The 25,003-nt window shown below is 38.0% G+C and overlaps 1 protein-coding gene across 1 annotated transcript in view; it reads left to right on the top strand.

Annotated features, from left to right (window-relative positions):
• Positions 1–25,003, top strand: part of GALNT12 (polypeptide N-acetylgalactosaminyltransferase 12) — a 49,266-nt gene extending 24,263 nt beyond the window's left edge. The window contains exons 6-10 of the mRNA XM_067291146.1: positions 1,706–1,882; positions 4,416–4,547; positions 13,894–14,007; positions 20,441–20,596; positions 23,214–25,003. Coding sequence (XP_067147247.1) covers positions 1,706–1,882; positions 4,416–4,547; positions 13,894–14,007; positions 20,441–20,596; positions 23,214–23,351 — 717 coding nt within the window. The 3' untranslated portion in view covers positions 23,352–25,003. The remainder of the gene's footprint in view (positions 1–1,705; positions 1,883–4,415; positions 4,548–13,893; positions 14,008–20,440; positions 20,597–23,213) is intronic.

Here is a 25,003-nt window from a genome sequence, read left to right as displayed (position 1 = left end):
TTTATCATAAAGCTTAAGAGTATCTACAATTTTATCACGTAGTATTTTGCCACTCATAAATATATTCATCAGTATGTCATCATTATCTAAAACCAAATCAGTGGAACTTAGACAACATTCAGTGATATTGAAGTTAAGAAATTTGACAGAAATACGTAAATAATTATTTAAAAAAGAGCAGGCTGAAGACAATATTCATTTGTACATGCTGAAAGGTTTCATATCTGGTGACTTTCTGAATCCCTGGCAGTCCCAAGGAGAGGAACACTGATCCGTTGTCACTGTTAAGGACAGAAATTCTTTTTTCTGCCTCACAGCTTTTGCTCCTGCTGTGTCCATTTTAGTAATGGACATGTAATTAAAAATACATGTGTCGCGGTCCACGGGAGTAGAGGGAAAGAATCATACGCAGTCACAGAATGCAGATTCAATTCCAACTTTATTCAGCAAATTGCCCATCTTATATATGTTTCTAAGTGCACAGCTAAGCAAAGCACGCCGAGCATGCAGTCCTTTCGTTCCGCTGATTGGTTGCGCCGCCTTGAAGCACGCGGTGTTTACTCTACGCTGATTGGTGACCTTTTGGGAGCTCAACATCCTGTCTCTTCTTTCAAGTTCCTTCTTTTGAGCTTGCTCAAGCATTCTCCTAACCGCACTCGTCCTTTAGTGACCTTCTAAGTCTCCTTGAGTAACCCTTATAATTCTTCATATAGATTATTGTTCTGAAGCACTGCAAGGGCCCCAACATACATGTAATTAAAAATGTATGTGTTATACAAGAGGGTCATTAAAGAGCAAACCTCTCACACCTTTAAACATATCTTAGACAATTTCCCTGGTCCTCCATTTACAGAGGAAGGATGAGTTGCCTGGTGTGCACAGCTGGATCCAAGAGGAGAATTAGCTCCTGGGAATGCTAGTTTGCAAAAACTTCTACAGAAAGTCTGTGTTAGCCCTGGTTTGGATAGGAGAGTTTTTTTCGCTAAAATTGGACCACCAAGTGTCAGTCAAAGAATTATTTTGTGTGCTTTTTCTTCTCATATGTTGGGTCTTGGGCTCCTTTTCCAGCTTTTCAATTAAAAAGGTTAGTGGTGGTAATATTTTATGACCAGGCCAGGTACCCATACCTCTCTTCTGAAATGATGCATCTAGAAATGCGAACACAAGTAATGGTTTTCTGATAATATGACAAGGTTGCAAGTTTTACCAAGTCAGATTTCCAGTAGAATATAGGCAAAGAAAGCAAAGAAAGAGCAAGTTTCTGGTAAGAAATCAGTCATCACTTTCTTTCTAAGGAGGCTATTGGTGTGGTTGCTGTTGGACCACAAACATGGCTCTTTGGTGAATAATACCTATATATCTTGAATTGTAGACTACCGTTCAGCTTGCAGAAATATTGTGGACCATTTCTCATCATGCCTTCAGAGAAAGTAAAGCTAAGACAGGGATAATTGCACACCTGATAAAACCAGAGATAGGGATATCTTGTTGTTGCTCCCAACATTTGCTCTGAGGTCATGAGGAGGCCATTTAGTCCAGTTTATTCATGGAATGAGGCAATTATTTCCCTCCCTAACAAAATTATTCTGTCACTTACAATATGCTGTGATATTCCTGAGGAGGCATTACCCTTGCAAAGCCTGCTTGTATCCTTCTGCTTGCAAAGATTGGAATTAACTATGTGAAATGTGAATTCTTTGTTTAGATATGGCAGTGTGGAGGAAGTCTTGAGATCCACCCTTGCTCTCACGTAGGTCATGTTTTTCCCAAACAAGCTCCGTACTCACGGTCCAAGGCTTTGGCAAACAGTGTACGTGCAGCTGAAGTATGGATGGATGAATATAAAGAACTTTATTACCATCGAAACCCACATGCTCGCCTGGTGAGTTTGAAGTCCATCATACTTAGAATTAGAATTGAGTTTGTTTTCAAAGAAATAACTAATAATTCAGCTAACTTTTAAAATGAATGACTTTTTATGTTTATTTCTTTTATTTCTTTTTTAATATTGACACAAATTTGGCCTTCTCCTAGTCTGACAGAAATTCCTATTTTCCCAATAAATTAAAAATTACCTATACATAAATTTGTTTTATGCTTGGGGAAAAAAAAAAAGGTTAAGCAAGGTGGCCCAAGGAACGAGGAGCTGTTTAACCTGAAATGTGTGCCTAGCAGAAGAAGAATGAAGCAGCTGATACAGGATTCTCTCAATAAAGAATTACAGAACAGAAAAGATGGTTAATGTTAATCAATAAGGTTCAGTGAACAGTACACTTTTATCTAACCGGCTTGGTCATGATCTTCAGCAAGATTGCCAGTCTTATGATAATGGTAAAATGTTGTATTAATGTAGGATAAATGGATTTTTCGAAGTTTGATTTACTGCTTCACAATATTTGATTTAAAAAAACTTATACAAAATCAAGATTCCAAAGATTAAATGAATTAAAAATTAATCTTGGGAAGTAGGATGAAGTAGGATGAAAATGTTCCTCATGGAACATTTGAAGTATCAGTTCTGTTCTTTAATTCTGTTGACATTTTTAAATACAATGAGGAAGAAAATATAAGATCTTTGTTTGCAGAAATTTGCAAGAGATGAATACTGTGATATTTGAATAGGTCTGTACAGTAGAGCAGTGTGCAAATTCATAGCTCAGATATATTTTTAGAGAGTGGCCTGCAGACTGGAAGACAATAACTTTGAAATATTCTCATAATGTCTTAGTCAACTAAAAGTGACTTCTGTGAATCTGTGGCACAAAAGTCCAAAATTCAGGCTTAAAAAAAAATTCTCTTTTATTGCTTGCTTCTGAAGTTGCTTAATCTCCCTAGACCCTTCTCTTCTTTGACCTGAAAGTTTTCTGAATTCCTGCTTTCTGGTTTTGTGCAAGGCAGGAAGTGCCTTGCCCTGGGCTGCTGGACATCCACCTCTGACTATGTCTGCTCAGAGTTTAGAGACCAGAGAGGGAGTTTCTAAAGCGTTTGAGTGGCCTATCCCAATAGAAATGCCTATGGACAAAATGTTCTTGAAAACCATTATGCTTTTAAAAGAAGTGCTAGAGGAGACTGAGGAACTGAGTTTGGTTAGCTTCCACCATGTGTTCTGTTGGATTAAACTGGACATTGGATTATTCTAGTCCATGTATGTGTGATAGTTGTTCTACTTTAACATCTTAAAAGCCGTCTAGGCTTTATTATTAGAGCCTGACTTTGAGAGAAGGATGTATTTGGTGTATGTGAAGATGGAAGTTTGCAGGCAATGCTGGGCTGATTCTGACAGTGTCATATGCAAAGAGAAAACAGCAATAAATCCTGATAGCTTTTCTTGTAAAGTTCTGGGCAGCTGATGTCTGTAATGACGGAACTTTAACTGTCTTTAAAGGATATTTGTGTGTTAATATCCTAATTTTTGTATCTTGGCTTGTGTGTAACACAGTGGATTTAAGTTGAGGATCTTGCATTTTTGCACGTGTCAAAGCTGCCACCAGTGCATTCTGGTTTCCATAATATTTTATTCTATGCACTGCTCGTTTCAAAAGCTGAATTCAGAACCTTCTACTTCATCTAACTCAGATACTCAATTCAGAGCTAATATGTCCTGCTTTTTTTTTTTTTTTTTTTTTTTTGAAGTAGTCATCCATGCCTCCATTTTGCATCTGGTTTGTGTTTTCAGTTTTGAGAAATACAAATATATTTTTGGTTTGATGAAAAACAGTGTGTCACATGACTTGCAAGAATGTGGGGATTGCAAAGAGCAGATCATGCTTGACTGTCTGAAGTTCTTAGTCAATATAGAGAAATAGATTTTGAAGATGGACTTGAAGAGGGGTGAACTCTGCTCCAATCTACACACAGGGAAAAGTCTTCACTGAAAGCTTTTCTCTGGAGATTTAAGATTTCATAATAAGGGTTGGCTTTGCTCCAACCCCTCCCCCAAAACTATAAAGCCAAAGGAAACTGTAAGACAGATTTTACAAATTTCATCAGTTAAATGCAAAAATGTCTTTATAGGTAATTTGCAAATTGATGGTGGAATAATTTAAAATTTTTAAGATTCATTCACTACTTCTGAAACTTTCAGTTATCCAGCTGAAACAAATATGTTGCCAGTATGCTTTCTCGGTTTCCAGCAATCCGTGTTCAGGGACATCCTTACTTGCAGAGTTTCTGGAGTTTTCTCAGACTGACTGTCTTCCAGTGTATTTAAAATTTTAATGTCCTGTTCTAATATTTTTTTGTCAACATTTAGCAAATGGAAGGATAATGAAATCAAATCCAACACCCAAAAGCAGGGATAGTTCCTGGTTAAAAATCCTACTTCCCACTTTAGCATAAGGTCCCTAATAATGTGTATACATAATTTAGAAGGGAGCGTCTGTTCTGTTTTGTTTTTTAATGTTTTTTTCTTTCAGGAACCATATGGAGATGTGACAGAAAGGAGACTCCTTCGAGAGAAGCTCAAATGTAAGGACTTCAAATGGTTCTTGGAGAATGTTTACCCCGAGCTCCACGTACCCGAGGACAGACCGGGCTTCTTTGGAATGGTACGTGGCTCAGCAAGGAGCCTCCTTGCAGCTCTCTGAACCCCCTACTAATCCAGTATGAAGGGTGATCAAGACATACCTGGTATTTCTGTACTGAAAGCAGTTTTGAATTTTGATAGAATTCAGTTAGAAATGGTAGATTTTCAAATATGGTTGCTCTTAGAATCTTTGTATTAAGAGGTATTACTTATAAAGGAATTCTGTGAAAGAGTACAAGAACAGGTTGCCAGAAATTATACTTTCCAAGTGAAATTTTGAGAGTACTAAAGGGAACCAGGGATGGCTGTTTTTTTTTTTTTTTTTTTTTTGAAATTTCTTAAAACATTGCATAATAACAAAAAAGAGTGCTTAAGTGTTTTGATTTTTAGTTATCAACTTGAAAATAGGAAGTGTGCTTTGTAACAAGTATTTGCACATTTTCTCTGATGAAAACTATGATGCAGGAAAAAGAGCTACTCCTACACGTTCCCAGATCATGCGGTTTTTTGATGTGTACGTTAAAACCAACACCTTAATTTTTAATCTGGAAGTCACTTTTGACCAGAACAGGATCATAAGCAATTTTCATGGGTTCAATATGAGAATCTTCTCCTTTTTTAAGAGAGGACAACTTTCTATGCTGTTTGCAGCTTACAGATAAATATAAACTGTAGCCCCATGTACATCACATTACTCTAATCTCATTTGGGAGGGATGAAGACAGAGATGTTGCAGTAAATACCTGCTGCTTCAGAAAGATCAGCAGCTGTCTGCTATATCTGTCCTATTAGAAAGATAAGACTGCACCTTCTTGCCAGGCAGAGATGTATGAGATACCTTCCTACAAATGCCACATTGACTTTTAAATGCTTTTGTTGGTAACTCAGTCATCCTGAAGCTAGATTCCAACATTGCTAGTTCTTCATCTCATCCAACCAGTATCACAACAGTCTGGTCTTGCAGTCATCTGCACTTCAGTTGCACAATCACTCTACTGGATCTTTTTTAGAGGAGAAAAAAAACCCTGAGCATTGTGGGCATACAGAGCATACAGTAACCCAAGTCTCCCCACAGCCTTCCCTAATAGCTTCAGTACATACTGAACAAAAAAATCCTAAGATGGAAATGCTGCAGTTTCTCTAAGTTGTATTTCCCATCGGGAAGTGCATCAGTCAGCAGTGGCGCAGCAAACCCCTTAGGAACCTCTAAGAAAGCAGCCACCCTGTTCCATTTTTCTTTGAGCTGGCACTTAAACAGGTATCTTTATGTGATCACAGGCATGAGAGGTAAATTTGCACCATTATCCAGTATCTGGAGTAGACCATGGTACAACATTGGTTCAGTTTTTGTTGTTCTGTGCTGGATCGCTAACTGACAAAGTCAGAGAACTGAAGCAAAAAGACTTCAGTGAGCATTTCAGTAATCTTATCCTCCCCTCCACCTCTGTACTTCATCCTGCAAAAGAAAACCTAGACTGTGGTGGTAATAATGTTTCAACATTTTGGGGAGGAGAAGAGATTTGTGTAGTTTCTTTCAAGATTAGCAGCATGTGTCATCCTCAAGGAAGGTGTTGACAATACCTAGAAATAGTAATTCTTGTTCAGAGCTGCTTGAGGTATCTATAGTGTATGATCTCTATATATTTCTCTAAAAACAATTCTTAGATGCTGTCATCTAGTTATGAGCATAAAGAGAATACACCATTTTTTGGTAGGAAGAATTTAAAATGTGATTAAAGTACAGTTATACTCTCAGAAAGTGACAGTGCAAAAAATGACACCTACTGATTCAACTGATTTGTGGATATTAAGTCCATCTGCTAACTTCAGTGAATCATTGATCGTGCTCTTTACTCCCGCATTAGCAGCGTAGTGCTTTTTTGGTTCACAAAAATACTGTGTTTAGAAGTGTTCGCTTTGTTGGCAGCTCTGCTTAGTGTGAGGCTATTTAATTGTTGAAAGAGATTGCTAAGGGATTTCTCCCTCCCTTGAAAATTTTTACACTGAAATTGAAAATCTGTCTAAAATTTACCTATAGGACAACTATAAGTTATTGAAATAAGTGCAAGAATTATTGAGTAGAATTCAGTGCCATGCACTGACAATTAAACGCCTGTGCTAATGCTTTTTTTTCTTGATATATAGATAAATTTTAATATGTATACTAAACTTGGTTGCCTAAAAATATTAGCAGCCTAAAACTTTATTAAACACATAGAGATTTGAATATTTTTGCCTGAGCTATGATTGCATTTTTGTAGACTGACAGAGGCCTAGGAATGAGGGAGATGATGTATCTTTTTACTGGTAAAATTAGTATACTTTATACCACAATCATTTAGCAACCAGAAATGTGGAATTTCTCAATGCTAACTTCAGTCCATGGTCTGAACGGAACCATACTTTGATAAATGGTACTATCAATATCAATATTTCTATGGTACTATCAAGTGTTCTCTTTCATAAAAAGCTTTTTTAATTTAAGTCAGATTTTTGCATAAAAGTTCTAGCACTGGAACAGTAGAGTGAAGTTCAAAACCTAAAATTCCATTTCTTCTACTAGATCAAATATTAAGGCCAATATTATGATCATTATGAGAAAAAATTTTGAGACATGTTTAAACTGCTCTAGGAGATAGAAGATTCACCAGTTTTTCTCACTTACAGACAGTGAAGGCCAAGCAACATTAGGTAGAAAGGATGACTTACGTTGCCAGAACCTGAGTTCATTTGATCAAAATTCTGGTGAAACTTAGCAAAATTGTATTTGAGTTCCAAAAAAATAAAGGAGTCTTAGGGTGTGTTTTAATGTTTCAAATACAGTGTCTTTGTAGGAGCACATGGTAAGTCCTTAGTTACTATTTTATCTAAAGAGAAAGAAAATTTGGAGAGATGAATCCAGTTTCCTGTCTGAGCTCCCAGTATTGTTTTGCCTAGAGATGTATTAAGGCAAAGTGCACTAGAAGCTCCTAGAGAGGAGACAACAGTATGCCCTTCCAGAAATGTCCTAACCTTAAATTAGATATTCGAAACTATGCTGTTTAGTCTCTCTCTGAGTCTTTCATTGTTTTCCACGTAACAGCTAAGCTTCAGCAGATGAGGTAGTGCCCCTGTCCTGGGCTGGTCTGTCCTGTGCTACTCGGTCTGAAGAGGGAAGCAAATCCCGATCACCCTCCACTCAGCAAGTGCTCTCTTTAGTAGGTTGTTGTACAAAAGGCATCCATCTCATTCTATGTTAAGTGTCTTCCTGTGTTTGAAGGGCTCTCATGAGCGGCTTGTGAATCAGATGTCTGTTTGGAAATACATCTGTGCTCAGTATTCAGTAGGGCAGCATCAGGCAGAGCAGGTTGCACTCCGAATGGACGTGCATTGAATTTCTTCTCAGGGCACCTCAGCCGACTACGCAGAGGCATAGGCATGCTCTATCTCCTTGCTTGGCTCAAGCACATGCCTTTTTTAAGCCATACAGTGCCTTGGACAGCTATACAAGCAGTGTCTATCTGGTCCTTAGGCTCTTGAATGCTAATGTAGCTTTGGCAGTTTGTGTAAGACATAAACTAAACCTTTTGACTTGGATTTATATTTTTTTCTTCTTTTTGGGGGGAAAAGGGAGCAGAAGTTGTATTTTAAGGCAAATAAAACTTGTATGTCCTTTAGCCTATCCAAAAAACAGCTTTGTTCATGAATCATAATGGTGAAAACTGATAAACCTGGTTTTAAAATATATTTTGTGTTGCATCAGAGCTGTTTAGTAAAGGAAACCATGATGAGGTTGGGATTAATTGCAGTTCAAAAGAATGAGTATGAGGTCAAGGAGAAACTGTTAAACACACTTCTCTGGGAAAATTGAAAGCAAGTGTCAGCAATTTGAGTATCAGCAAAAAGCTTCCAAAAGAAAGAGGAAGCAGAAAATCCTCAACAGGAGATACCAGAAATCAGAAACAACAGAAAAAAGACATGAACCCCTTCTGTTCTTTTGTGTAATGTGATGAACCTGAATAGCCAAATGTCCTCGGTGTCATAAACATCTATAAAGCAGTGAAAAGAAGCATTATCTAGTTCTTCAAAGTGGCAGGTATGCCAGCAATGAAGAGATGTAGAAGCTCTAAAACAAAAATAGTGATGCTGTTGGTGTGTCACTGGTTTGTTCTCAAAAAGACAAAATAGAACCAAACAGAGCAAAGGAGGCAGCTACCTTAGAAGCAGTTAGAGAACTGCTAGTATCAGAGGATGACAATACAAAGAATGGCAAAGGAAAAGAACCAAAAATAGCAGAGAGTTTCCCTTGTTAAATTTCAACAGACAGATTCACAGAATTATAGTTAGGTATTTTGAGAGCAGTGAAAACAAACCAAAAAAGATAAGCGTAACACAGAGTACCTTGTCAATGACGTGATGATCATTACTCACATTCTCCTAATTCCAAAAGTTATCAGGAAAATCAAGAGGGACTGATTTCAAATTCTGTTAATTAACCCCAAGTTGGCTCTTGTGACTTTGTTTCGTGTTTATGCATTTGGTGGGAGTCTTCAATTCTTCAATTACAATACCAAGATCAGAGGATATGTTCTGCGTTTCTACATTTAACAATTTCAACTATATTCTCACTGTGTCTGAATGCCCATCTGTCTAATGAGACATTCAGAAATTGTATTGGAAAGTCTAAAACCTTTCACTGAGAAAATCTTAGCAAAGTCAGTTACTTCTGACATAGCATCTGTTCTGGCCATCTTTCAGTATGCGCTTACCAGCAAAGACTATTCTCTACTTGTGCTGCAGTTGATGTAAAATCTAAAACAGACCTGAACCCCAACTGTGCTCTTGCAGATTGTCCATCTAGATAGTCCAGATGACTGCTTACCAGTCTCAGCTGCCTCGGGAATGGATGATGTGGGCATCTCTAGGAAGGACTTGGAGCCATCTTGTGTGCTTAATATTAATATTGTGACATTGTTGCATCATGAAACTACATGAAGATAGAGGGATCAGGCAGTGCTGTGATCTTTTCATGTTGTTGGTGCATGTAGAAATGCATGGTTGTAAAACAAGGGAATATTCAGCATTTCTCTCCCCTCTAAGATGTATCAAGTATAGCTGGCCTTCAGGGTAGGCGTCTAAGGATAACGATTATGGTCAGTCAGTAAATTTGGCCTTGAACTTGGCATCAAAATTGCTTTTAAAGGACAGTGTAGACATGAGGACTTTTCTGTAAGTTTGATCGCTTGAGAGCAAGGCCATATTATGTTCTGATATGAGAGGTTTTCTTACTTCTCAGGCAATTTCTAGCTGATGTACCAGATGAATATGAAAAACCAAGCTGGCAGATGTCTGTTGTGACTATCTAACCCTTAACTCTTTTCACCACCTATGCTTAAAGGCTTCTGTGATTGACTGAATCAGTCAGGAGATCAAATACTTGAATTTTTCAAATAGCAGCTTCCTTCAACATTTTTCACCAAGACCATCTCGTCCTAAAGGAATTTCCAAATGCTCAGTCATCTTTTGCTTTTAATTCAGTCCAGATATAACCTTTCCCCCCACCAAAAAAAAAGGGAAAAGAAAAAAGACAGTGCCTGCCTTTAAAAATAGGAAGAGTTTTGTTCTGCTAAGACATGAAAGGGATCATTTTGTAAATTACCTAGATAACGTGGTGTTACGGACAGGCATACAGAAGAAGAGACCTTAGCTATGTGGATAAAGATATGTAGTCAAAAAGGCTATTGCATGTTGAGTATTAAAAGTTCTCAGAGGTATCAGACTCCAAAACAGCCTCCTCTAGGGTGGAGGAACCTCTAGAACTTCATTATCATAAAATTTGTGGAGCTGCCACTTGAGATTAGAAAGTACCCAGGATTACTGCTGACTAGACCTTCAGATCTGGTGCCCACCACAGGAAAATATGCATAAAAAATGCAATGTAGGGGCTCTTCCACCACATTTTATTGGCTGTACTGCTTCTCCAAGCCTGGAACAGACTTTTTAAAGGAAGTGGAAGAAACTCAAGTGTCTGATACTAATCTCAAATGAACACGCCATAGCTTAAGATAGATGCTTATATGTTCATGAGCCTCCTAGAGAGTTCTGGACTTTATGGGGTGAGCAAATGAATTCTGACAAACATGTCTTATCATTGGTTCATTCCAAGAATCTCAGCCATCAACGTTACATACTCATTTCAATGTTGCAGTTAAGAAGTTAACAGAAATCTGAGGATATTATTCACTTTTTTTCCCCAAAAAATGCTAGTATGAAAATAATGTATGCTCAGTAAGATTGTTCCCTGTGACTGCTGGGATTATATTTGAGGTAAAAACGTATGCCTGGCCAGTACCATGAAGCTGTTGGCTTGCTACAAACTCCTATCTTACTATGTCCTACAGTATCATCTGCCCATACCACTAATCCATCGATACCAATGTCATTGTGGAAGAATAAGGAGGATTTTGTTCTATTTTGTGGATGAAGATAAAGGTTGGCTATGTTTCACTGGCAGTATTTGTCTACTAATGTAATGAAGTTTTAATGTTAAGAATTTGTTGCCTGTGCTTTGCTTACAGTTGTATGAAATGGTTTTTATCTTAAAAAATGCAAAGAATAATTACAGAATGCCATCTGTATTGCATCATTATATGCAAGTGTCCAGATGTTAGGAAATGACAGATTTAAATTTCTCCAAGCAGTAGGTGAGGTAAAGGTCTGTAATTCCAAATCTTTCATAGAGTATTGAGTATCTCAATAGTTGGCATTTACTACCTATCTCAGCCTCCAAACAAAACAGTAACTAAATGGCACCTGCAGTGTTTCACTAGGAGACAGAATTTGAAGAAACAGCCTACTGGTTGCATGGGCAGAACTTCTGAGAACTGTGTATAGTAATGGCAAGGTGATAAAATTTTTCTCATTTCTGTTTCTCTAATGCAGCATTCAGCAAAAAAATAAGGTAAGTCCCTGAGAAAATTTGTTCTTGTTGCATGACTAGTTTATGGGGGATGTTGGAAAAAAGAATGTCAGACGTGAATGGACTATTATTATTTTGGTAGTGTTTTGTAAGTAAAAGAAACTTAAATTGTCTATTCTCATTTAACAAGAGGAAAATATTGCTTTCACAAATTCTCTCATATTTTTTTCTGCCTTGGAACAAATGAGTGGTGGTTTTATGCATAAGTGGTGTTGAGATCAGATTTTCAAATCTGATCATTTTCAAATCTTTGTCATCTCAGATCAGGTCATTATCTGATCAGTACTTGAGTATCTCTACAAATTAGATCTTCAGCATCTATTAGGCTTACTAGTCAAGAGTGGGTATAAAAGAACATCTACAAATGTCTGATATGACAAACTAAGAGATTCATGCTGAAATAAGGACCATGTATGTTTAGGAATATGTCTGCACATACCACAAATGATTACGCATGAAAGAAATAATGAGAGATTATTTGTGATAACATCATGTGAGCACAGACTTAGTTTTAAACCATCTGAAATGAAACTAGTAATCTTTTATATAGCTTTTGTTTTTTTGTTCTGTATTTAGGCATTGTGCCACATGTGTAGGAAAGCATTCTTGTGCCCGAGTTGTAGTAGTTCTGGTGGCACATAGCATCTTAATATAGGTTATTTAAAACTACAAAAGCCACAGAAGGGACCTTTTCCGTAGAGCATGTCGAGGGATGCCAGTGAAGAGCACATGCTCAGAATGACAGTGAAGACTTGAGGTTGGCTGGGATGGCAGTAAGGATAGGTACTTTGCTATGTTTATCTTCCTGTTAGAATCAGTAGAGCATCAGGCAAAGTCATTAAAAATACTAATGGAAGAACCTCTGATCCAGAGGATAGTGACTGACAGCAACATAAACTGACTTATAATTTTAGAGACACAATTATCATATTTAAGTCGGTATGACTTTGAATTGACACTTCTTTACATAGAATGTGGAAACATGAGAATTTTTTTGTTTTGTTTATGTAATCCCATGGTGTACGTTAAAAATCATCTATCGAAGATGCTTTCTTTCCTATTTTTTGTATGTAATTCTTTACTGGTATTATGAAGGTAAACTAAATGCCTTCTTTTGACAGTTTAGAAGAAGAGTATGTTAGTATAGTGAGTGTGGAGTATGTTAGTAAAGTGAGTGTATGGTAAAGAATGTCCAGAGGATTTCTTTTATTTCTGGTAAACTTGGACACTAAAAATGAGAATGAATTTTATAATTCCCCCAGATTTTGATTTTACTTAATCCTTTACTGAAAAGTTCCAGCAAATGCATAGTGGAAACATGATCAGAAGGAATTAAATGGGAAAACTCGTTAGGACAGAACTTCAGTGTGAAGACATTTGTCCCAATCTGTTTGTTTTTTCCCTTTTGCAATTCCTTCATGTCCATTTATTCTCTACATTAAGAACTGAGGATATAATTCTCAATACTAGTGAAGAGAGAGGAAATTACACTTTGCTTAAGTAACTGCTGAGAGTGACTCTGCTTATTCTTCTAGTGTGTGATACAATTCTGTTCAGTAATGGAGGCATTCAGGTTGAATGTGTGTTTACAGAACCTGTTTTGCTCAGTGTAATTTTAAATTTGGTTAACTGGTTAATGCTAGACTTCTGTAATTGTTACGGCATTGTTCAACTTATTTTTAGTTACTTTTGACTCCTGAATGCTTAGAAAATGCAAACCCTTATTAATTAACATGATTTTTTGAAATCATATAACTTACTATGTTAAAATTTAATCTACAAGTTTTGCACCTATTGTGTCAGAGGTCAGTAACAGGTGCAAGGAACATATTTTAATATGATATATAGCGTCTCTTTTAAAAGAGAAACCTCACCCACTTTCAGGATTTCTTGTCTTAAAATCTGACTGCTTGTCAACCTCCAGAGGGTACTGGAGTCCTTTGTACATCTCTCATTTGAAAAAATGAGAAAAGGATGTGGTCTTTTTTCATAAGAAAATTAAACAAGTAAATCGGAGTGTGTGTGTTGGCGGGGGTGGGGAGAATAAAAGACATGGCACACTCTCATTTTGTGCAAATTGCTGGCTTGTTCAACACAGCTTTTCATAGTTCCTACCTGCTTCACTTGCAAATACGCTAGAATGTGGTGTCTTTCCTAGGGGAACCCATCATGTCTGGCTGGTTCAGTGTCCTGAGTCAGGATGATCCCAACAGTTTTATTTCACATTAGTCTGAAAGAGCTAGTACCACTGGATCCATTTGGTCCACTCCAATTCGTTCAAACCACTTCTAGCTCTGGGATATAAACCTCACAGTCCAGCAGTATGGGTGTAAAGTGATTGCAATGTATCCTCCTTAATTTAGCACTAAAGCACTTTAGATGCTTTAAAACACTCTTTTGTTTTGATTAGCTGAAGAACAGAGGAATGGCAAACTTCTGTTTTGATTATAACCCTCCAAATGAACATGAAGTAACTGGACACAGGGTCATACTGTACCCGTGTCATGGCATGGGACAAAATCAGGTAAGATTCATCTTTTATTTTCATTTTGACTAACATTATGATTGTAATGTAAAAAGTACGGTAAAAAGCATTCCAGCACTGAGAGACTGTTGCCACAGTAAAATGATCTTAGAGCTAGAGCCCTATTTTTGATTTTTTCACTGGATGCTTTTAATTTCTGTGTATCCTGAGGTCAGACATTCTTAGTTCTAAAGACATCTCTACCCATACCAGGGAAGCCACGAATACCTTAGTCATGCCTTTCCACAGAGCTTGCTAGCAGGGGTTAATAGCATGGCAGTGCAGTTATATGGCTAATGGACCAGTGTTTGCTCATCTCCAGCTGGCGCTAGACAGAACGGCGTACCTGTCCGCTTTTGTCCATCTCTCCAGATCCCATAGTAACATTGCAAACCTCACGTGGGTCTGCCTGTGTCTGTCATCATGCCTTTTCTTCTTGGTGTTTGTCTGACTGGATAAGAGGTTCAGAATGGCATCTTCTTCTGCAGTCTGTTCTACATAAATGTTCTTCTAGGCCAAGATGGATCCTTTCTAAAGCTTTAATTTTGGCTTTCTTGGTTTTAAGTAGTGAAGCTAAAAATGTTTGCTGGCATCTTTCTGCATGCTGATTGAAACTGTGTGCAACAGGTTATGATGCCGATAAAGCTGTCTACATACAGCCATGGTAAAAGTGCTGTAGGGCACCAGATGTCAATATACAGTAGTCACTCTGTGTTTTGCATGGTTTTGAATTGCCATCTTCTCAAATTGGGGTGTGGTGTGTGACAAGTGACATGTATTTGCTTATGTAGCGTCTTTTTTTTGGTCTCCAACCCAGATTAGACTATATGGCATGCCCCATAGTAGGGAGAGGTGGAGAAATAAAAGGTCTTTTTGAGATTAAGTACATAACTGTGGGTGGCTTGACTGCTTTTTAGGAAATTAATCCAAACTTTTGTTTAGGAAAGAAAAAATAGCTTTAGAAAAGCACAACATATGTGACAGCCATGCAGCTTATCAGCTGTCTTTCTGAACTCATCTCTGCTTTTAAAAAAATATAAAAGCTAGAGGAATGAAAAACAAACCTGTATTGAAGAGGATTTTACTAATATGAATTGCATTTTCCTTAAAAATTGTAAACAAACAACAGTCCAAGTGCTATGTTTCAGATCTGTCAGGGAGCAGATTTGTTTCTAGCAGCAAGTTTATTGCCATAAGTAGTGGAAATATTATTTATAATATTATTATTTAGTAGTATTTATTGGTTTATTAAATAACCTTAATAAGGTTTTTAAATAATTTTCCTAAAATTTCTGTCCTGGCAGTAAAGACAGAAGGAGAGAGGATGAGGAGAATCATGCATCATAGAAGCAGAAGGATCTTGATAATGCCAAGTGCATGTCAAGCACACTAATCCACACCATACCAACCCATTTTTCTCCCTCAGTTCAGCTCCCTGCCCATATTGGGCATACTTCTATATACACATACAGAAGATAAATAATCAGATGAGCTAGTTAGCCACTTTCCTAGATTAATAACACTCTTATCTATAGGATTACCTGCTCACAAACACATGCCTTTTTTGGTATTTTTTTCTTGTATTATGGATTTCGGAGAGGAGAGGGGTAGAATATTTTTGTATTTGTTTGAACAAGAACAGTTAATTTAAATTTTATGCTTCCCACCCACCTCCCAAAAAATAGGACATGGAGTAAAATGTGAAAGCAGAAGAGAAGTACCATTGCTATTCAAAAAGGTTCTTGTGAGATGACATTCTCGCAGTTCTCTATGGCGGATTAATGGCACAGACTCAAGAAGTGGTGCATCTTGAGACATTTATTGTTTGTTTCTGAGCATATTTAAAAGGTTAGCTGCTTCAGTGGTTTCACAGACACACTTTGCTAAGCCAATCATCATGCAGATTATGTCATAGGTAGCCAATCATTACACCAATCACGCACGCAGCGACCATGCCTTGTACCTTGCTACTTGTTTAGAAAAGCTGTCTTGCCCTTAACCTTGGTACCCACTGGCTTCTGCTAGTTTATCTGTACTTTCTCAGGATGTATCATTCCCAGCTGCACCTGTGTCCTTGGGTACGTTTGTCTGAGGCTCCTGTTGCTTGCTACTTGCAACTTTCCACCAGTTTAACCCTGTCATGACCCTCCACAGTTCTCCTTTGTTCAGCTAGCACTAAAAGATTAACTGCTAGTCTATTGCAAAGTTATCACACCACTGGATATTAATTCTCTTGCACCTCTGCTGGTGAGAGGCATCCAAGTGCCTGTGACAGGAAACACCGGGCTGCGAGCAGTGATGATCTCCGACTCGTGCAGTTAGTGCTCCTTCTGCTGGTGTCTAGCGAGCAGGAAGAAGGGGAGCTATTGGGAACAGAGCCAATAGCTGGCAGAGGAGGGGGTGAACAGGGGTGACAGGTAGTAGCTGTAAGAGGAAAAGTGGACATCAGCAAGAGCTGTGGGTGTGGGAACAGGGAGGCTGGAGGAGGACAGATGTAGAAGCACACATGTGATGTGAAGTGAAATGAAAGTCAGGATTCCTGAGTTTGCATCTCCTTTTTCTGGCTCACAGATGGCTGCGAAAGCTACTAGCAGAACATATCTCCATTTCCTTCCCTTCCCCATGCTCTTTGCACAGCTGTTTCTAAGAGATAACAGCTCATTCTCGATGTTGTGAATTCCTTAGCTCCATGTACAGGTGATGACAGCACGCCTGAAACAGTCAGATTTCCCCCATGCACATCTACCACGGTGAGCTAATGGAACTGATGGCAGCAGTAGGTTTGTCAGCCTCTAGTTATACCAATGCTACAGGAGCAAAGGTCACTTTACTACCGAGTTTTGAAGATACTCCCTGACAACAGCCAGCTCTTAACTTCCATGTCATCCTTGGAAGGGAATTAGTCATCCTGATCCCAGACTTTCCTGCCTGTTCTTGTTGTATCTGCTCTTGTCACTCTGCTCTTTACCCCATTACAGCCTTATTACAGAATTTTGCTCCAGTTGGCTCCTCCGTGCCATGTGTCTCAGCCCTACTTTCTCCTCTCCGTGCAGTAAGCGCTCTCTTTGCCATGCCGGCCAGCTCCCAGTCTGTTTCTCTAACTGCCTTGCTCAGTCTCTCCTCCCAGTTATTAATCCCAGCAATTTCTCTCTGCGCCTGGTCTGTCATGTCTTGCTCCTTGTCAAATGCCTGTCCTCTTTCGTGGCTAGCTCCCATTTTTTTTCTCCACTTTTTTTTCCACATTTTTCCACATTTTTTCCTTTTTATCTCTCTCTCCAATTGTGATGTTTTTTCCACCATTCATCACTTTCTTCCTCAAATAGTACTCACTGCTGCACATTCATGCTATCTCATAGGATAAGGGAATGAAGTTTATTCTCCAGAGTACAGCTCATTAAAGTTATTCTCCAAAACATCTTGGTAGAATTTAACACTAATGAATGTTAACTTGGTCAGCCATAAGTATCTTACACTCCAGTACATCCATCCTCTGGCATGATATGCCAGAGGCGGGTGGCTGTTTATGCAGGGGACAACTGCAAAAGCTCTGTAAAAACTCTTTTCACTGGAAGCAATTCTCTGCTTAAAGTGACCTCTGAACAGCTGTGCACTGTGCCAAGAGAAGAGAGCTCTGTGCTATTGGTTATTTATGAAGTCCAGCACCTGCTCCCATTTTATGCCTTATTAAGTAAAACCACTCTCAGAGAACTATCTGAGGATCTGAGGTCCACAGTAAATAGTCGCTGTGTCCGCTTGAATCCAGTCACGCAATGCCATGGCCTCAGTGAGAGGTTCTTTTTAGTTCCTGAATTGCTTTTGTGTAAGCAGTAAGAAAACTAGCTGTGGGGTGTTTAAAATTAGCATGTTCATTACGGCAAGAAGGTGAGTATATGATTTGCAGTGATAGGAGCTGAGTATATGTGGAAGAGAGGTAGAAAATAAGCAAAGCATTGATTGCACCTCAGGCTGCTGATGTTTTGTGGAAGCAGCTGACCCAGGTAGGCCGGAAGGAAAGGCTTTGCAATTCGGGCCATTAAAGGGCTGGGAACCAGGACAGAGGGGACTGGTTCATGGTGGCCTCCCCATCTGATGCAATAAGAGGATCCATAACAACCAAGCAGCCTGCATGGTCTGATACCACCCCACCACTGTTCCCATCTGTGGCTGATAAATTTGAGGCAAGTAGGGAGAGGCAGTGGAGGGCTTTGCCCTTACATTTTCTGTGGCAGACCTAGTAACCTTGCTGCTGTTATGTCACCCAGAATGTGCCTGTAAGGTGCAAACTCCTTCCTGTCTGCAGAGAGCTGTATCCAGACATACAGAGTGTTTCAGGGCCTGGTGAGGGAGCAGAAATCCTCCGCCTCTTGTGCCACAGAGCACTCATGCAGTTGGGGCATATCCCACAGTTTTCCCAGAAATGGTAGGCAGCTTAGTAAAAGGCCTCATCAAGTTTCCCCATGGCACTTAAGGGAATCTACCAGCTCTCTGAAAGAAAAAAATGCAGTAAGATATTGGGCCACAAATCAATTTGTAAATGCTTCCTTTCCATGCAACCTTTGTCTTTGGGCAAGGGAATACCACTAAAAAATTCTTTATCTTTTGAGGAGGAAGGGATTTATCTCATGTATTGCTGAAGCTTGAAAATGACTGAAGTCTGAAGTGTTTATTCCATTTGAAGCAATATAGGGTAAAGAACTGTATAATGCTCATTAAGCAAGGAGGCATGAATGCTTGGTTGTTAATAATATAACTCCAAACCGTAATGTTATTCATAAGTTGACCATTTTATTAGCTCTTCTCCTCCCAAATCTGATGCAGCATATTTAAGAGGCAGCTGAAGAAAGATGTCAGCATTAACAAATGCTTTGTCCTAGTTGCTGCTCCATGTACTCTTGATACATCTGGTATAATCAGCAACTTGCAGGCTTTCAGTGATATTCAAATACAAATTGCTACAAAGAATTATATCTTATAAATCCGATAATGAACAAGGCCCTAGCTGTCACCTTCTAAAAGTAGCATCAGAAAGTATACTGAATTGCAGTGTCTCTCTAGACAAACTAACAGAAGTGAAGCTTTTTCTTTATTCACAAATTCTAGGTTTAAAATCAGTGCCCAGATAGCTCACTGGGGTAGCTGAATGAATGACGGTGAACAGGTTAGTTCTGGGGGATCGCTTACATCACTGGCAAAAAAAAAAAAAGAAAAATATGAAACTCTACAAGCTGACATAATAGGCATTAGTATCAGTTTAATCAAGATCAGCGTTCTTACACCTGGAACTTGATGACAGCAGACTTTAAAATTTTATGGTCCTGTTATATCTTATAACTCCATTTCTAGGCTCTCTGTCAATGCTGATTAGCTGGTGATTGTTGAGGATGATCCTGTGTTTCATTCCAGTATATGCAATGTTTCAGAATCGGTACAGCCCCCTTCACCCCTTTCTTCCTCTGTCTCCAGGGGAGAAACAAAACAAAAGAGAAGGATTCCTTTTGTCCCTCAATCCGTCCCTTTGTTGCTTTCCATTAATACAGCTATACTACTGCTAACAAGCAATTTTTTGATGTGTATAAAACTCTTGTCTACTCTACTGAGTATAATCTAAATCAGTTCTAAACACACATCCGTGCACCATAGTCATTAAATTATTTACAAGGGTGCTAAATACAAACAGCTCTCAAACTTTATCATTCTCTTTAATGGAGTTCAAAATTTGGCAAATGTCCATGATAAATATAAAAATTTCAAGGAAGTCTTCAACCATAATTGCTACAGGAGCCAACATGCTTTAGAGCATGTTCAGAACATCTCTGTAGAATATTGTACAACAAGCAAGGCCAGTAAATTGTCTTTGTTAAAGTTCTGCTCAGGCTTCAAAGCAGCTGTAGCTGCTTTGCTCCAAATAGTATCTTAAAATTTCATATAATGAAATGCTCATCACCATGCATCCTGAGTACTTTGTAGTTGGAAATTAACCTTGACCAAACTGCATTTGAACTATTCAATGAGGAGCTCCTTAATTAAAAGTGACATTGCTTTGACAACTGAATTAAGAAGGCATAATGTCAGTCTATAAACTGGTTTCTGTCCTATTATTAGGGGCGATCTAGAATGTGAAAGTAGTATATTACAGTTTTATAGGTCCTTTAATGTTGTACATCTGCTTTCTAGTGCATTTTTTCAGCATTTCATACATTTGAAGTGCTATCAAAGTCAAGCAATGCTGTGGTGAGATTGATTTTCTGTAAAATAGTAAGCAAATAGCAGCAGTTAAGCCTCCTTGAATATTTTTAGCAGGATTTCTCTCCACAGTAGCAACTTTAATATGTAAACTTAATTATAGTTGCTTACTATGTCCTGCTTTCTTTTGAATGCATTCTTGTGTACATATGAAATTGCTTTTGTCCTGTTTCTTCTCTTGTATTTGTAGTTTTTCGAATACACATCCCATAATGAAATACGTTACAACACCCGGCAGCCAGAAGTCTGTGCAGCAGTTGATTCAGGAACTGACTATTTGACAATGTACTTGTGTGAAGAAAATGTTCACAGTATTCCTGAAAATCAGAAGTTTATTTTCAGAGAGGTAAGTGTGCCTGTTTGATTTTGGTTGGTTCATTGGTTGGTTGGTTTTGGGGGAAGAGGGAGGGAATATATATATATATATATTTTTTAACTTTATTACCTATACATCATGCAAGACATAATTACGTCTATATTTGGAGTGGGATTTTATTTCCATAGGCCTAAATCTTTGGCAGAAATTTACTCTCATGAATTTTAATATTTGACAATTTCCCATAGAACGACAGAGTAACAGCACTGCACAGGTAAAGTCCCAGACATATAAAAAGTCGAAAGACTAGAAGGAAAACACCCTTCCTTAACTTCAGAGGAACTGAGCAAGTTTGTAGATACGATTGTCTTCACCCTCTCCTCATCTGGTGTTGACTGTGGGCTGCTCAGTTGTTTCCCGCACTCCACCCCTATGTCTTCTCCTGAGGACCTTGGTGCTTCCATTCCTTTTCCCCAGCCTCGTCTCATAGCTGGCCTTCTTTTGCTCTCCATGCTGTGATTTCTCTTACTCCCCCAGTATTCATACTTCCATATATCCCTGATATCTTACCCTTTATGCTTCACTACTACTTTATACTCTTCCCCATTTCCCTGAAGCTTCCTCTTGTCCTCTGTGAATAATTCCTGTTGACCTCCCTATGAGCACCAGAAGTGCTGTCTGAGCTTTTCTGCAATGCAATCAAGTTGTGTAACTTGATGTCCTATCAAAAAAATACCGTCCATCCTTTTCACTCCTAACCTTAGACAGGACACATCTTACTGGCTGTGGGGAGTCAACAAATCTGTACCTCTCCTCTTCTTCAGTGCCTATCCCCAAAGAGGAGAAATACCGAGAAGTATGGAATATACTAATAAGCATAATATGTGACCCTAGCAAACCTTGTGTTTAGTAGGTTTTAATCTCAGAAGGAGTTTGTGAATGCATGAGAGAAAACAAATTGCAGGAAAAATGATGGCCATGGTCAAGTTCTTGGGCGTCATTATTTGACAAAGGGAAAAGGTCACATAATGTATTTAAATGTTCAGTCTACACAGTGTGTCTACATAATGTATCTAAATTCTGCATACTCCACCATTAACAAATTTATGCTTAGATACTGCCACCAGTGGTAGTAAATTCTAAAGAATTTGCTTTGGGAAATTGGTGGCAAAGTAAATTCTAAAGAAAAATAAGAAAACTACTATCTATTCACTGAATCTAGTCCAGACTGAAGCCCACAATGATATTACAGAATAAAAGGAAATATTTAAAATGCTGGCTTTTTAAATGATGTGTTTCATTTTTAATGCTGATTTTTAATACAGTTTTTCAAGTTCATACTTGTTAATCCTTAAGATGATATATATTGAATGAACTTCTGTCATTTCAGGAAAGAAAGAACTGGGGCAATGCAATTTTGAAATACACCTGTTCCAACTACATTCCTAAGCATTAACTTTTAAAGTAATTTCTTAAGTTTCAGATGCTGAATCCTCTTTTCTTCTCATGATCACTTTCTTCCTGTGTGTGATTTGAACATACTGTTCTGCACCAATAACCTGTTCTTCTGTTGCATTAAATTAAAATCACTGGTCCCCACATTTCAAAGCAAGTGATTGACCAGATATCAGTACTGCATTTCCCTTGCTTTGTCTGGAGAAGCGTCAGACACTAGGAATCTGTCCTTATAGATGTACCAGAGAGGTAGCATAATCAAAGATTTGGACAAGTGTACACCATTGGCCGCCAGAGACTGTGATTTAAGATACAGTTAGTACATAATTCCTGATGACAGAAGAGCAGACTTTCAAAGGAGTCAGGTTTACACTCAAAACCAGGGTGTGTGTGGAAACCATTGGAGGCTTTGGAAATTGTTATGTATTGGAATGTCACATGGGCCAAAGGAAGGGTCTCGGAGCACTGCGGTTCCCCACAGTTGGATACATTGCTTTTTTGCGGTTCATTGTCTTAGTTGACAGTACTGCCAGATTTGAGCGAGCTACATGAACTGGAGATAAAATGTTCTTGGAGACTCCTGTAATAGGAGGGCCTGAGGCCTCAAATATTGTTCTTTGGTGAATCTGATGGTGGTGGCCTGTCAGACTTTACACCTATAGGCAACTGTGCTACCCTCAGGCAAAGCAAGCTAACTTCACAGAGATTTTCCGGCAGGGGAGACACTTAGTATTTTTTGCCTTTTCCACTAAAAATATACCCTTTAAAGACAAGGCACATTTTTGCTAAAAATATATGCAACATCTACAATTATCTAACCACATTTTAATTCTGCTTACAAGACATGCAGTAAGTTGATGAATTTAACTAAGGCTTGTGTTCAGCTTTGGTTTTCTCTGTTCATATTGTGATGCAGTAACAAAAGGAATTAAAGTGAATAAAGCTAGCAAATCCTTTATAAACTTAGATGTCAAGACATGTATGACTCTAAACTGAAATAAGTGCAAGTTTAAAAGCAGGGTCTTTGATAAAGTTTCAGAGAGGCTTATGTTAGGCATTTGGATTCCCTGCATAGCCCCAAGAGAAAGATATGTATAATACATTTGTTACGAATGTTTTCTGTTACTTTTAAAATACAGTAATGTATTTGTAATTTTTAAGGCCTGATAAAAATTATTTTTGTCTTTTGTAGGATGGCACTTTGCTTCATGTACAAACCCAGAAGTGCTTACAGGCAGAGTCAAACTCTTACAATGGTAATCCAGCACCACTATTACGATCCTGTACCGATTCAGAATACCAAAAATGGTTCTTCAAAGAAAGAAGTTGATCCAGATGTCATCTAGTATATAGCTGAATATGAAAATGTTATCTTTCTAATCAGCAGCTCATCAGCCTTTTGAAAATTACATAATTGATATATTTTTGTATGAAAAGAACTGTAATTAGTTTACAAGCATTGAACTTTGTTTTCTGGAGCATTAAAAGGCACTAAGCATTGAGAGCTATGTAAAATAAGTACTGTGGTTATGTCATGCCACAGAATCTGCTCCTCTTCTGTTGTCTTTATCTGGCAGCTACATAACTGTTTCTAAAGTGTCTTAGGTTCTTTTCACAAGTGACAGTATATTTTTTTTAATCTACTGTGTAGCAGTTGAAGTAAGGCAGTCAAAATAATTGCACTAATGTTACCTGCCAATAACTTAAAATGTTTATTTTTCTACTAAAACGTTCTACAATTGTGCTTTTTAACAGATACTAGTTAATAATTCTTTTTGTCTTTTAAATATGAAGAAGGTAAATGTAGGCCAGATTCTGCCCTACACAATTACCCAGAACCCTCACTGAAGACAGTGTGGATTTGCACATGAAAGCAGAGTGTAGGTTCTCATATTTTTGCACAAATAACAGTCTAGATGCATACAAATTGCAAATTATTGACAATACTGTGCCTTAAGTATTATGACGTTTTCAGATGTTCATGGCACTTGACGAGTTCTAATAGTGCTTAAGGCTGTTCTTGGAGTAAAATGGGGATTTTTCTCATCTCTCATAAATAAAATGACAATATTTAATGGTGATGCTCTGGAAAGAGCTAATTAGAATCACATGGATCTAGCCCTGCAATTGTATCCCAGACTGCAGAGTTTGTTTTAACATTAAGTGGATTTTCAATATGCACAAAACTTGCAAGATCAGACCTGGCAATAATTCTTCTGACATTGGTGGTTTGTTTCAAAATTACAGTTAGAGAAAATGAATCTAAACATATCATTATCTTTCAGTTAAATTGTAAATGCTTAAATGGCTCATGTGTAAAAATGAATATATAAACAGAAATGGATTTGCAACTAATTGGCATATTTTGCAAATACAAAAATTGTCTTCAAGATTGTAACTTGCATTTTGTCTGGGAATTCCTCTTCTGAGTAAATTGTTCATGTCAGTATATACATTCCTGCTGAAAACATGGGGTTTAATCTGCACCAGTACAAACGTTGTTGTCTTTTGAGGTGCATGGGATCTGCCTTACCCGATCAGACAAGTAGTATGTATAGCAATGTCTTTGACCATCATAATTACAATGCTGATTAAAGAGTTTCAACTCATAACGAAAGTTTCTTTCTATATCAGCTGGAGGTATGCTTACAAGTTAAAGCATGAAAGCATTGAAGAAGTCTTGGCATCTGTTTGGGTTAATTTTGGATTTCTTTCATTATTTGTCTTTCTTCTTGTTTTCTATATACAATGTACAGTCCTTTACTTGAATCCTCATAACCTAATATCATTTTGGCATGTCTATTTATATGATTAGAGCTGGTGGGAGGGATTCTTCCTGTAGGGGATGCATATGTAAGGTTCTTCCAAGATCTTTATAAAATCATGTAGGTTGAATGGTTTTGTAAGCACCTTCAAAGTTCTGTCTCTGGGGGCTGGATTAATGAAACCAATGTTAGAACTAATAAAATATTTTGTGACTCA

Source organism: Apteryx mantelli, chromosome 2, assembly GCF_036417845.1.
Source record: "Apteryx mantelli isolate bAptMan1 chromosome 2, bAptMan1.hap1, whole genome shotgun sequence".
Classification (NCBI taxonomy): Eukaryota; Metazoa; Chordata; class Aves; order Apterygiformes; family Apterygidae; genus Apteryx; species Apteryx mantelli.
Note: the sequence above shows the minus strand (reverse complement) of the source record. Positions and strands in the feature narration are given on the sequence as shown.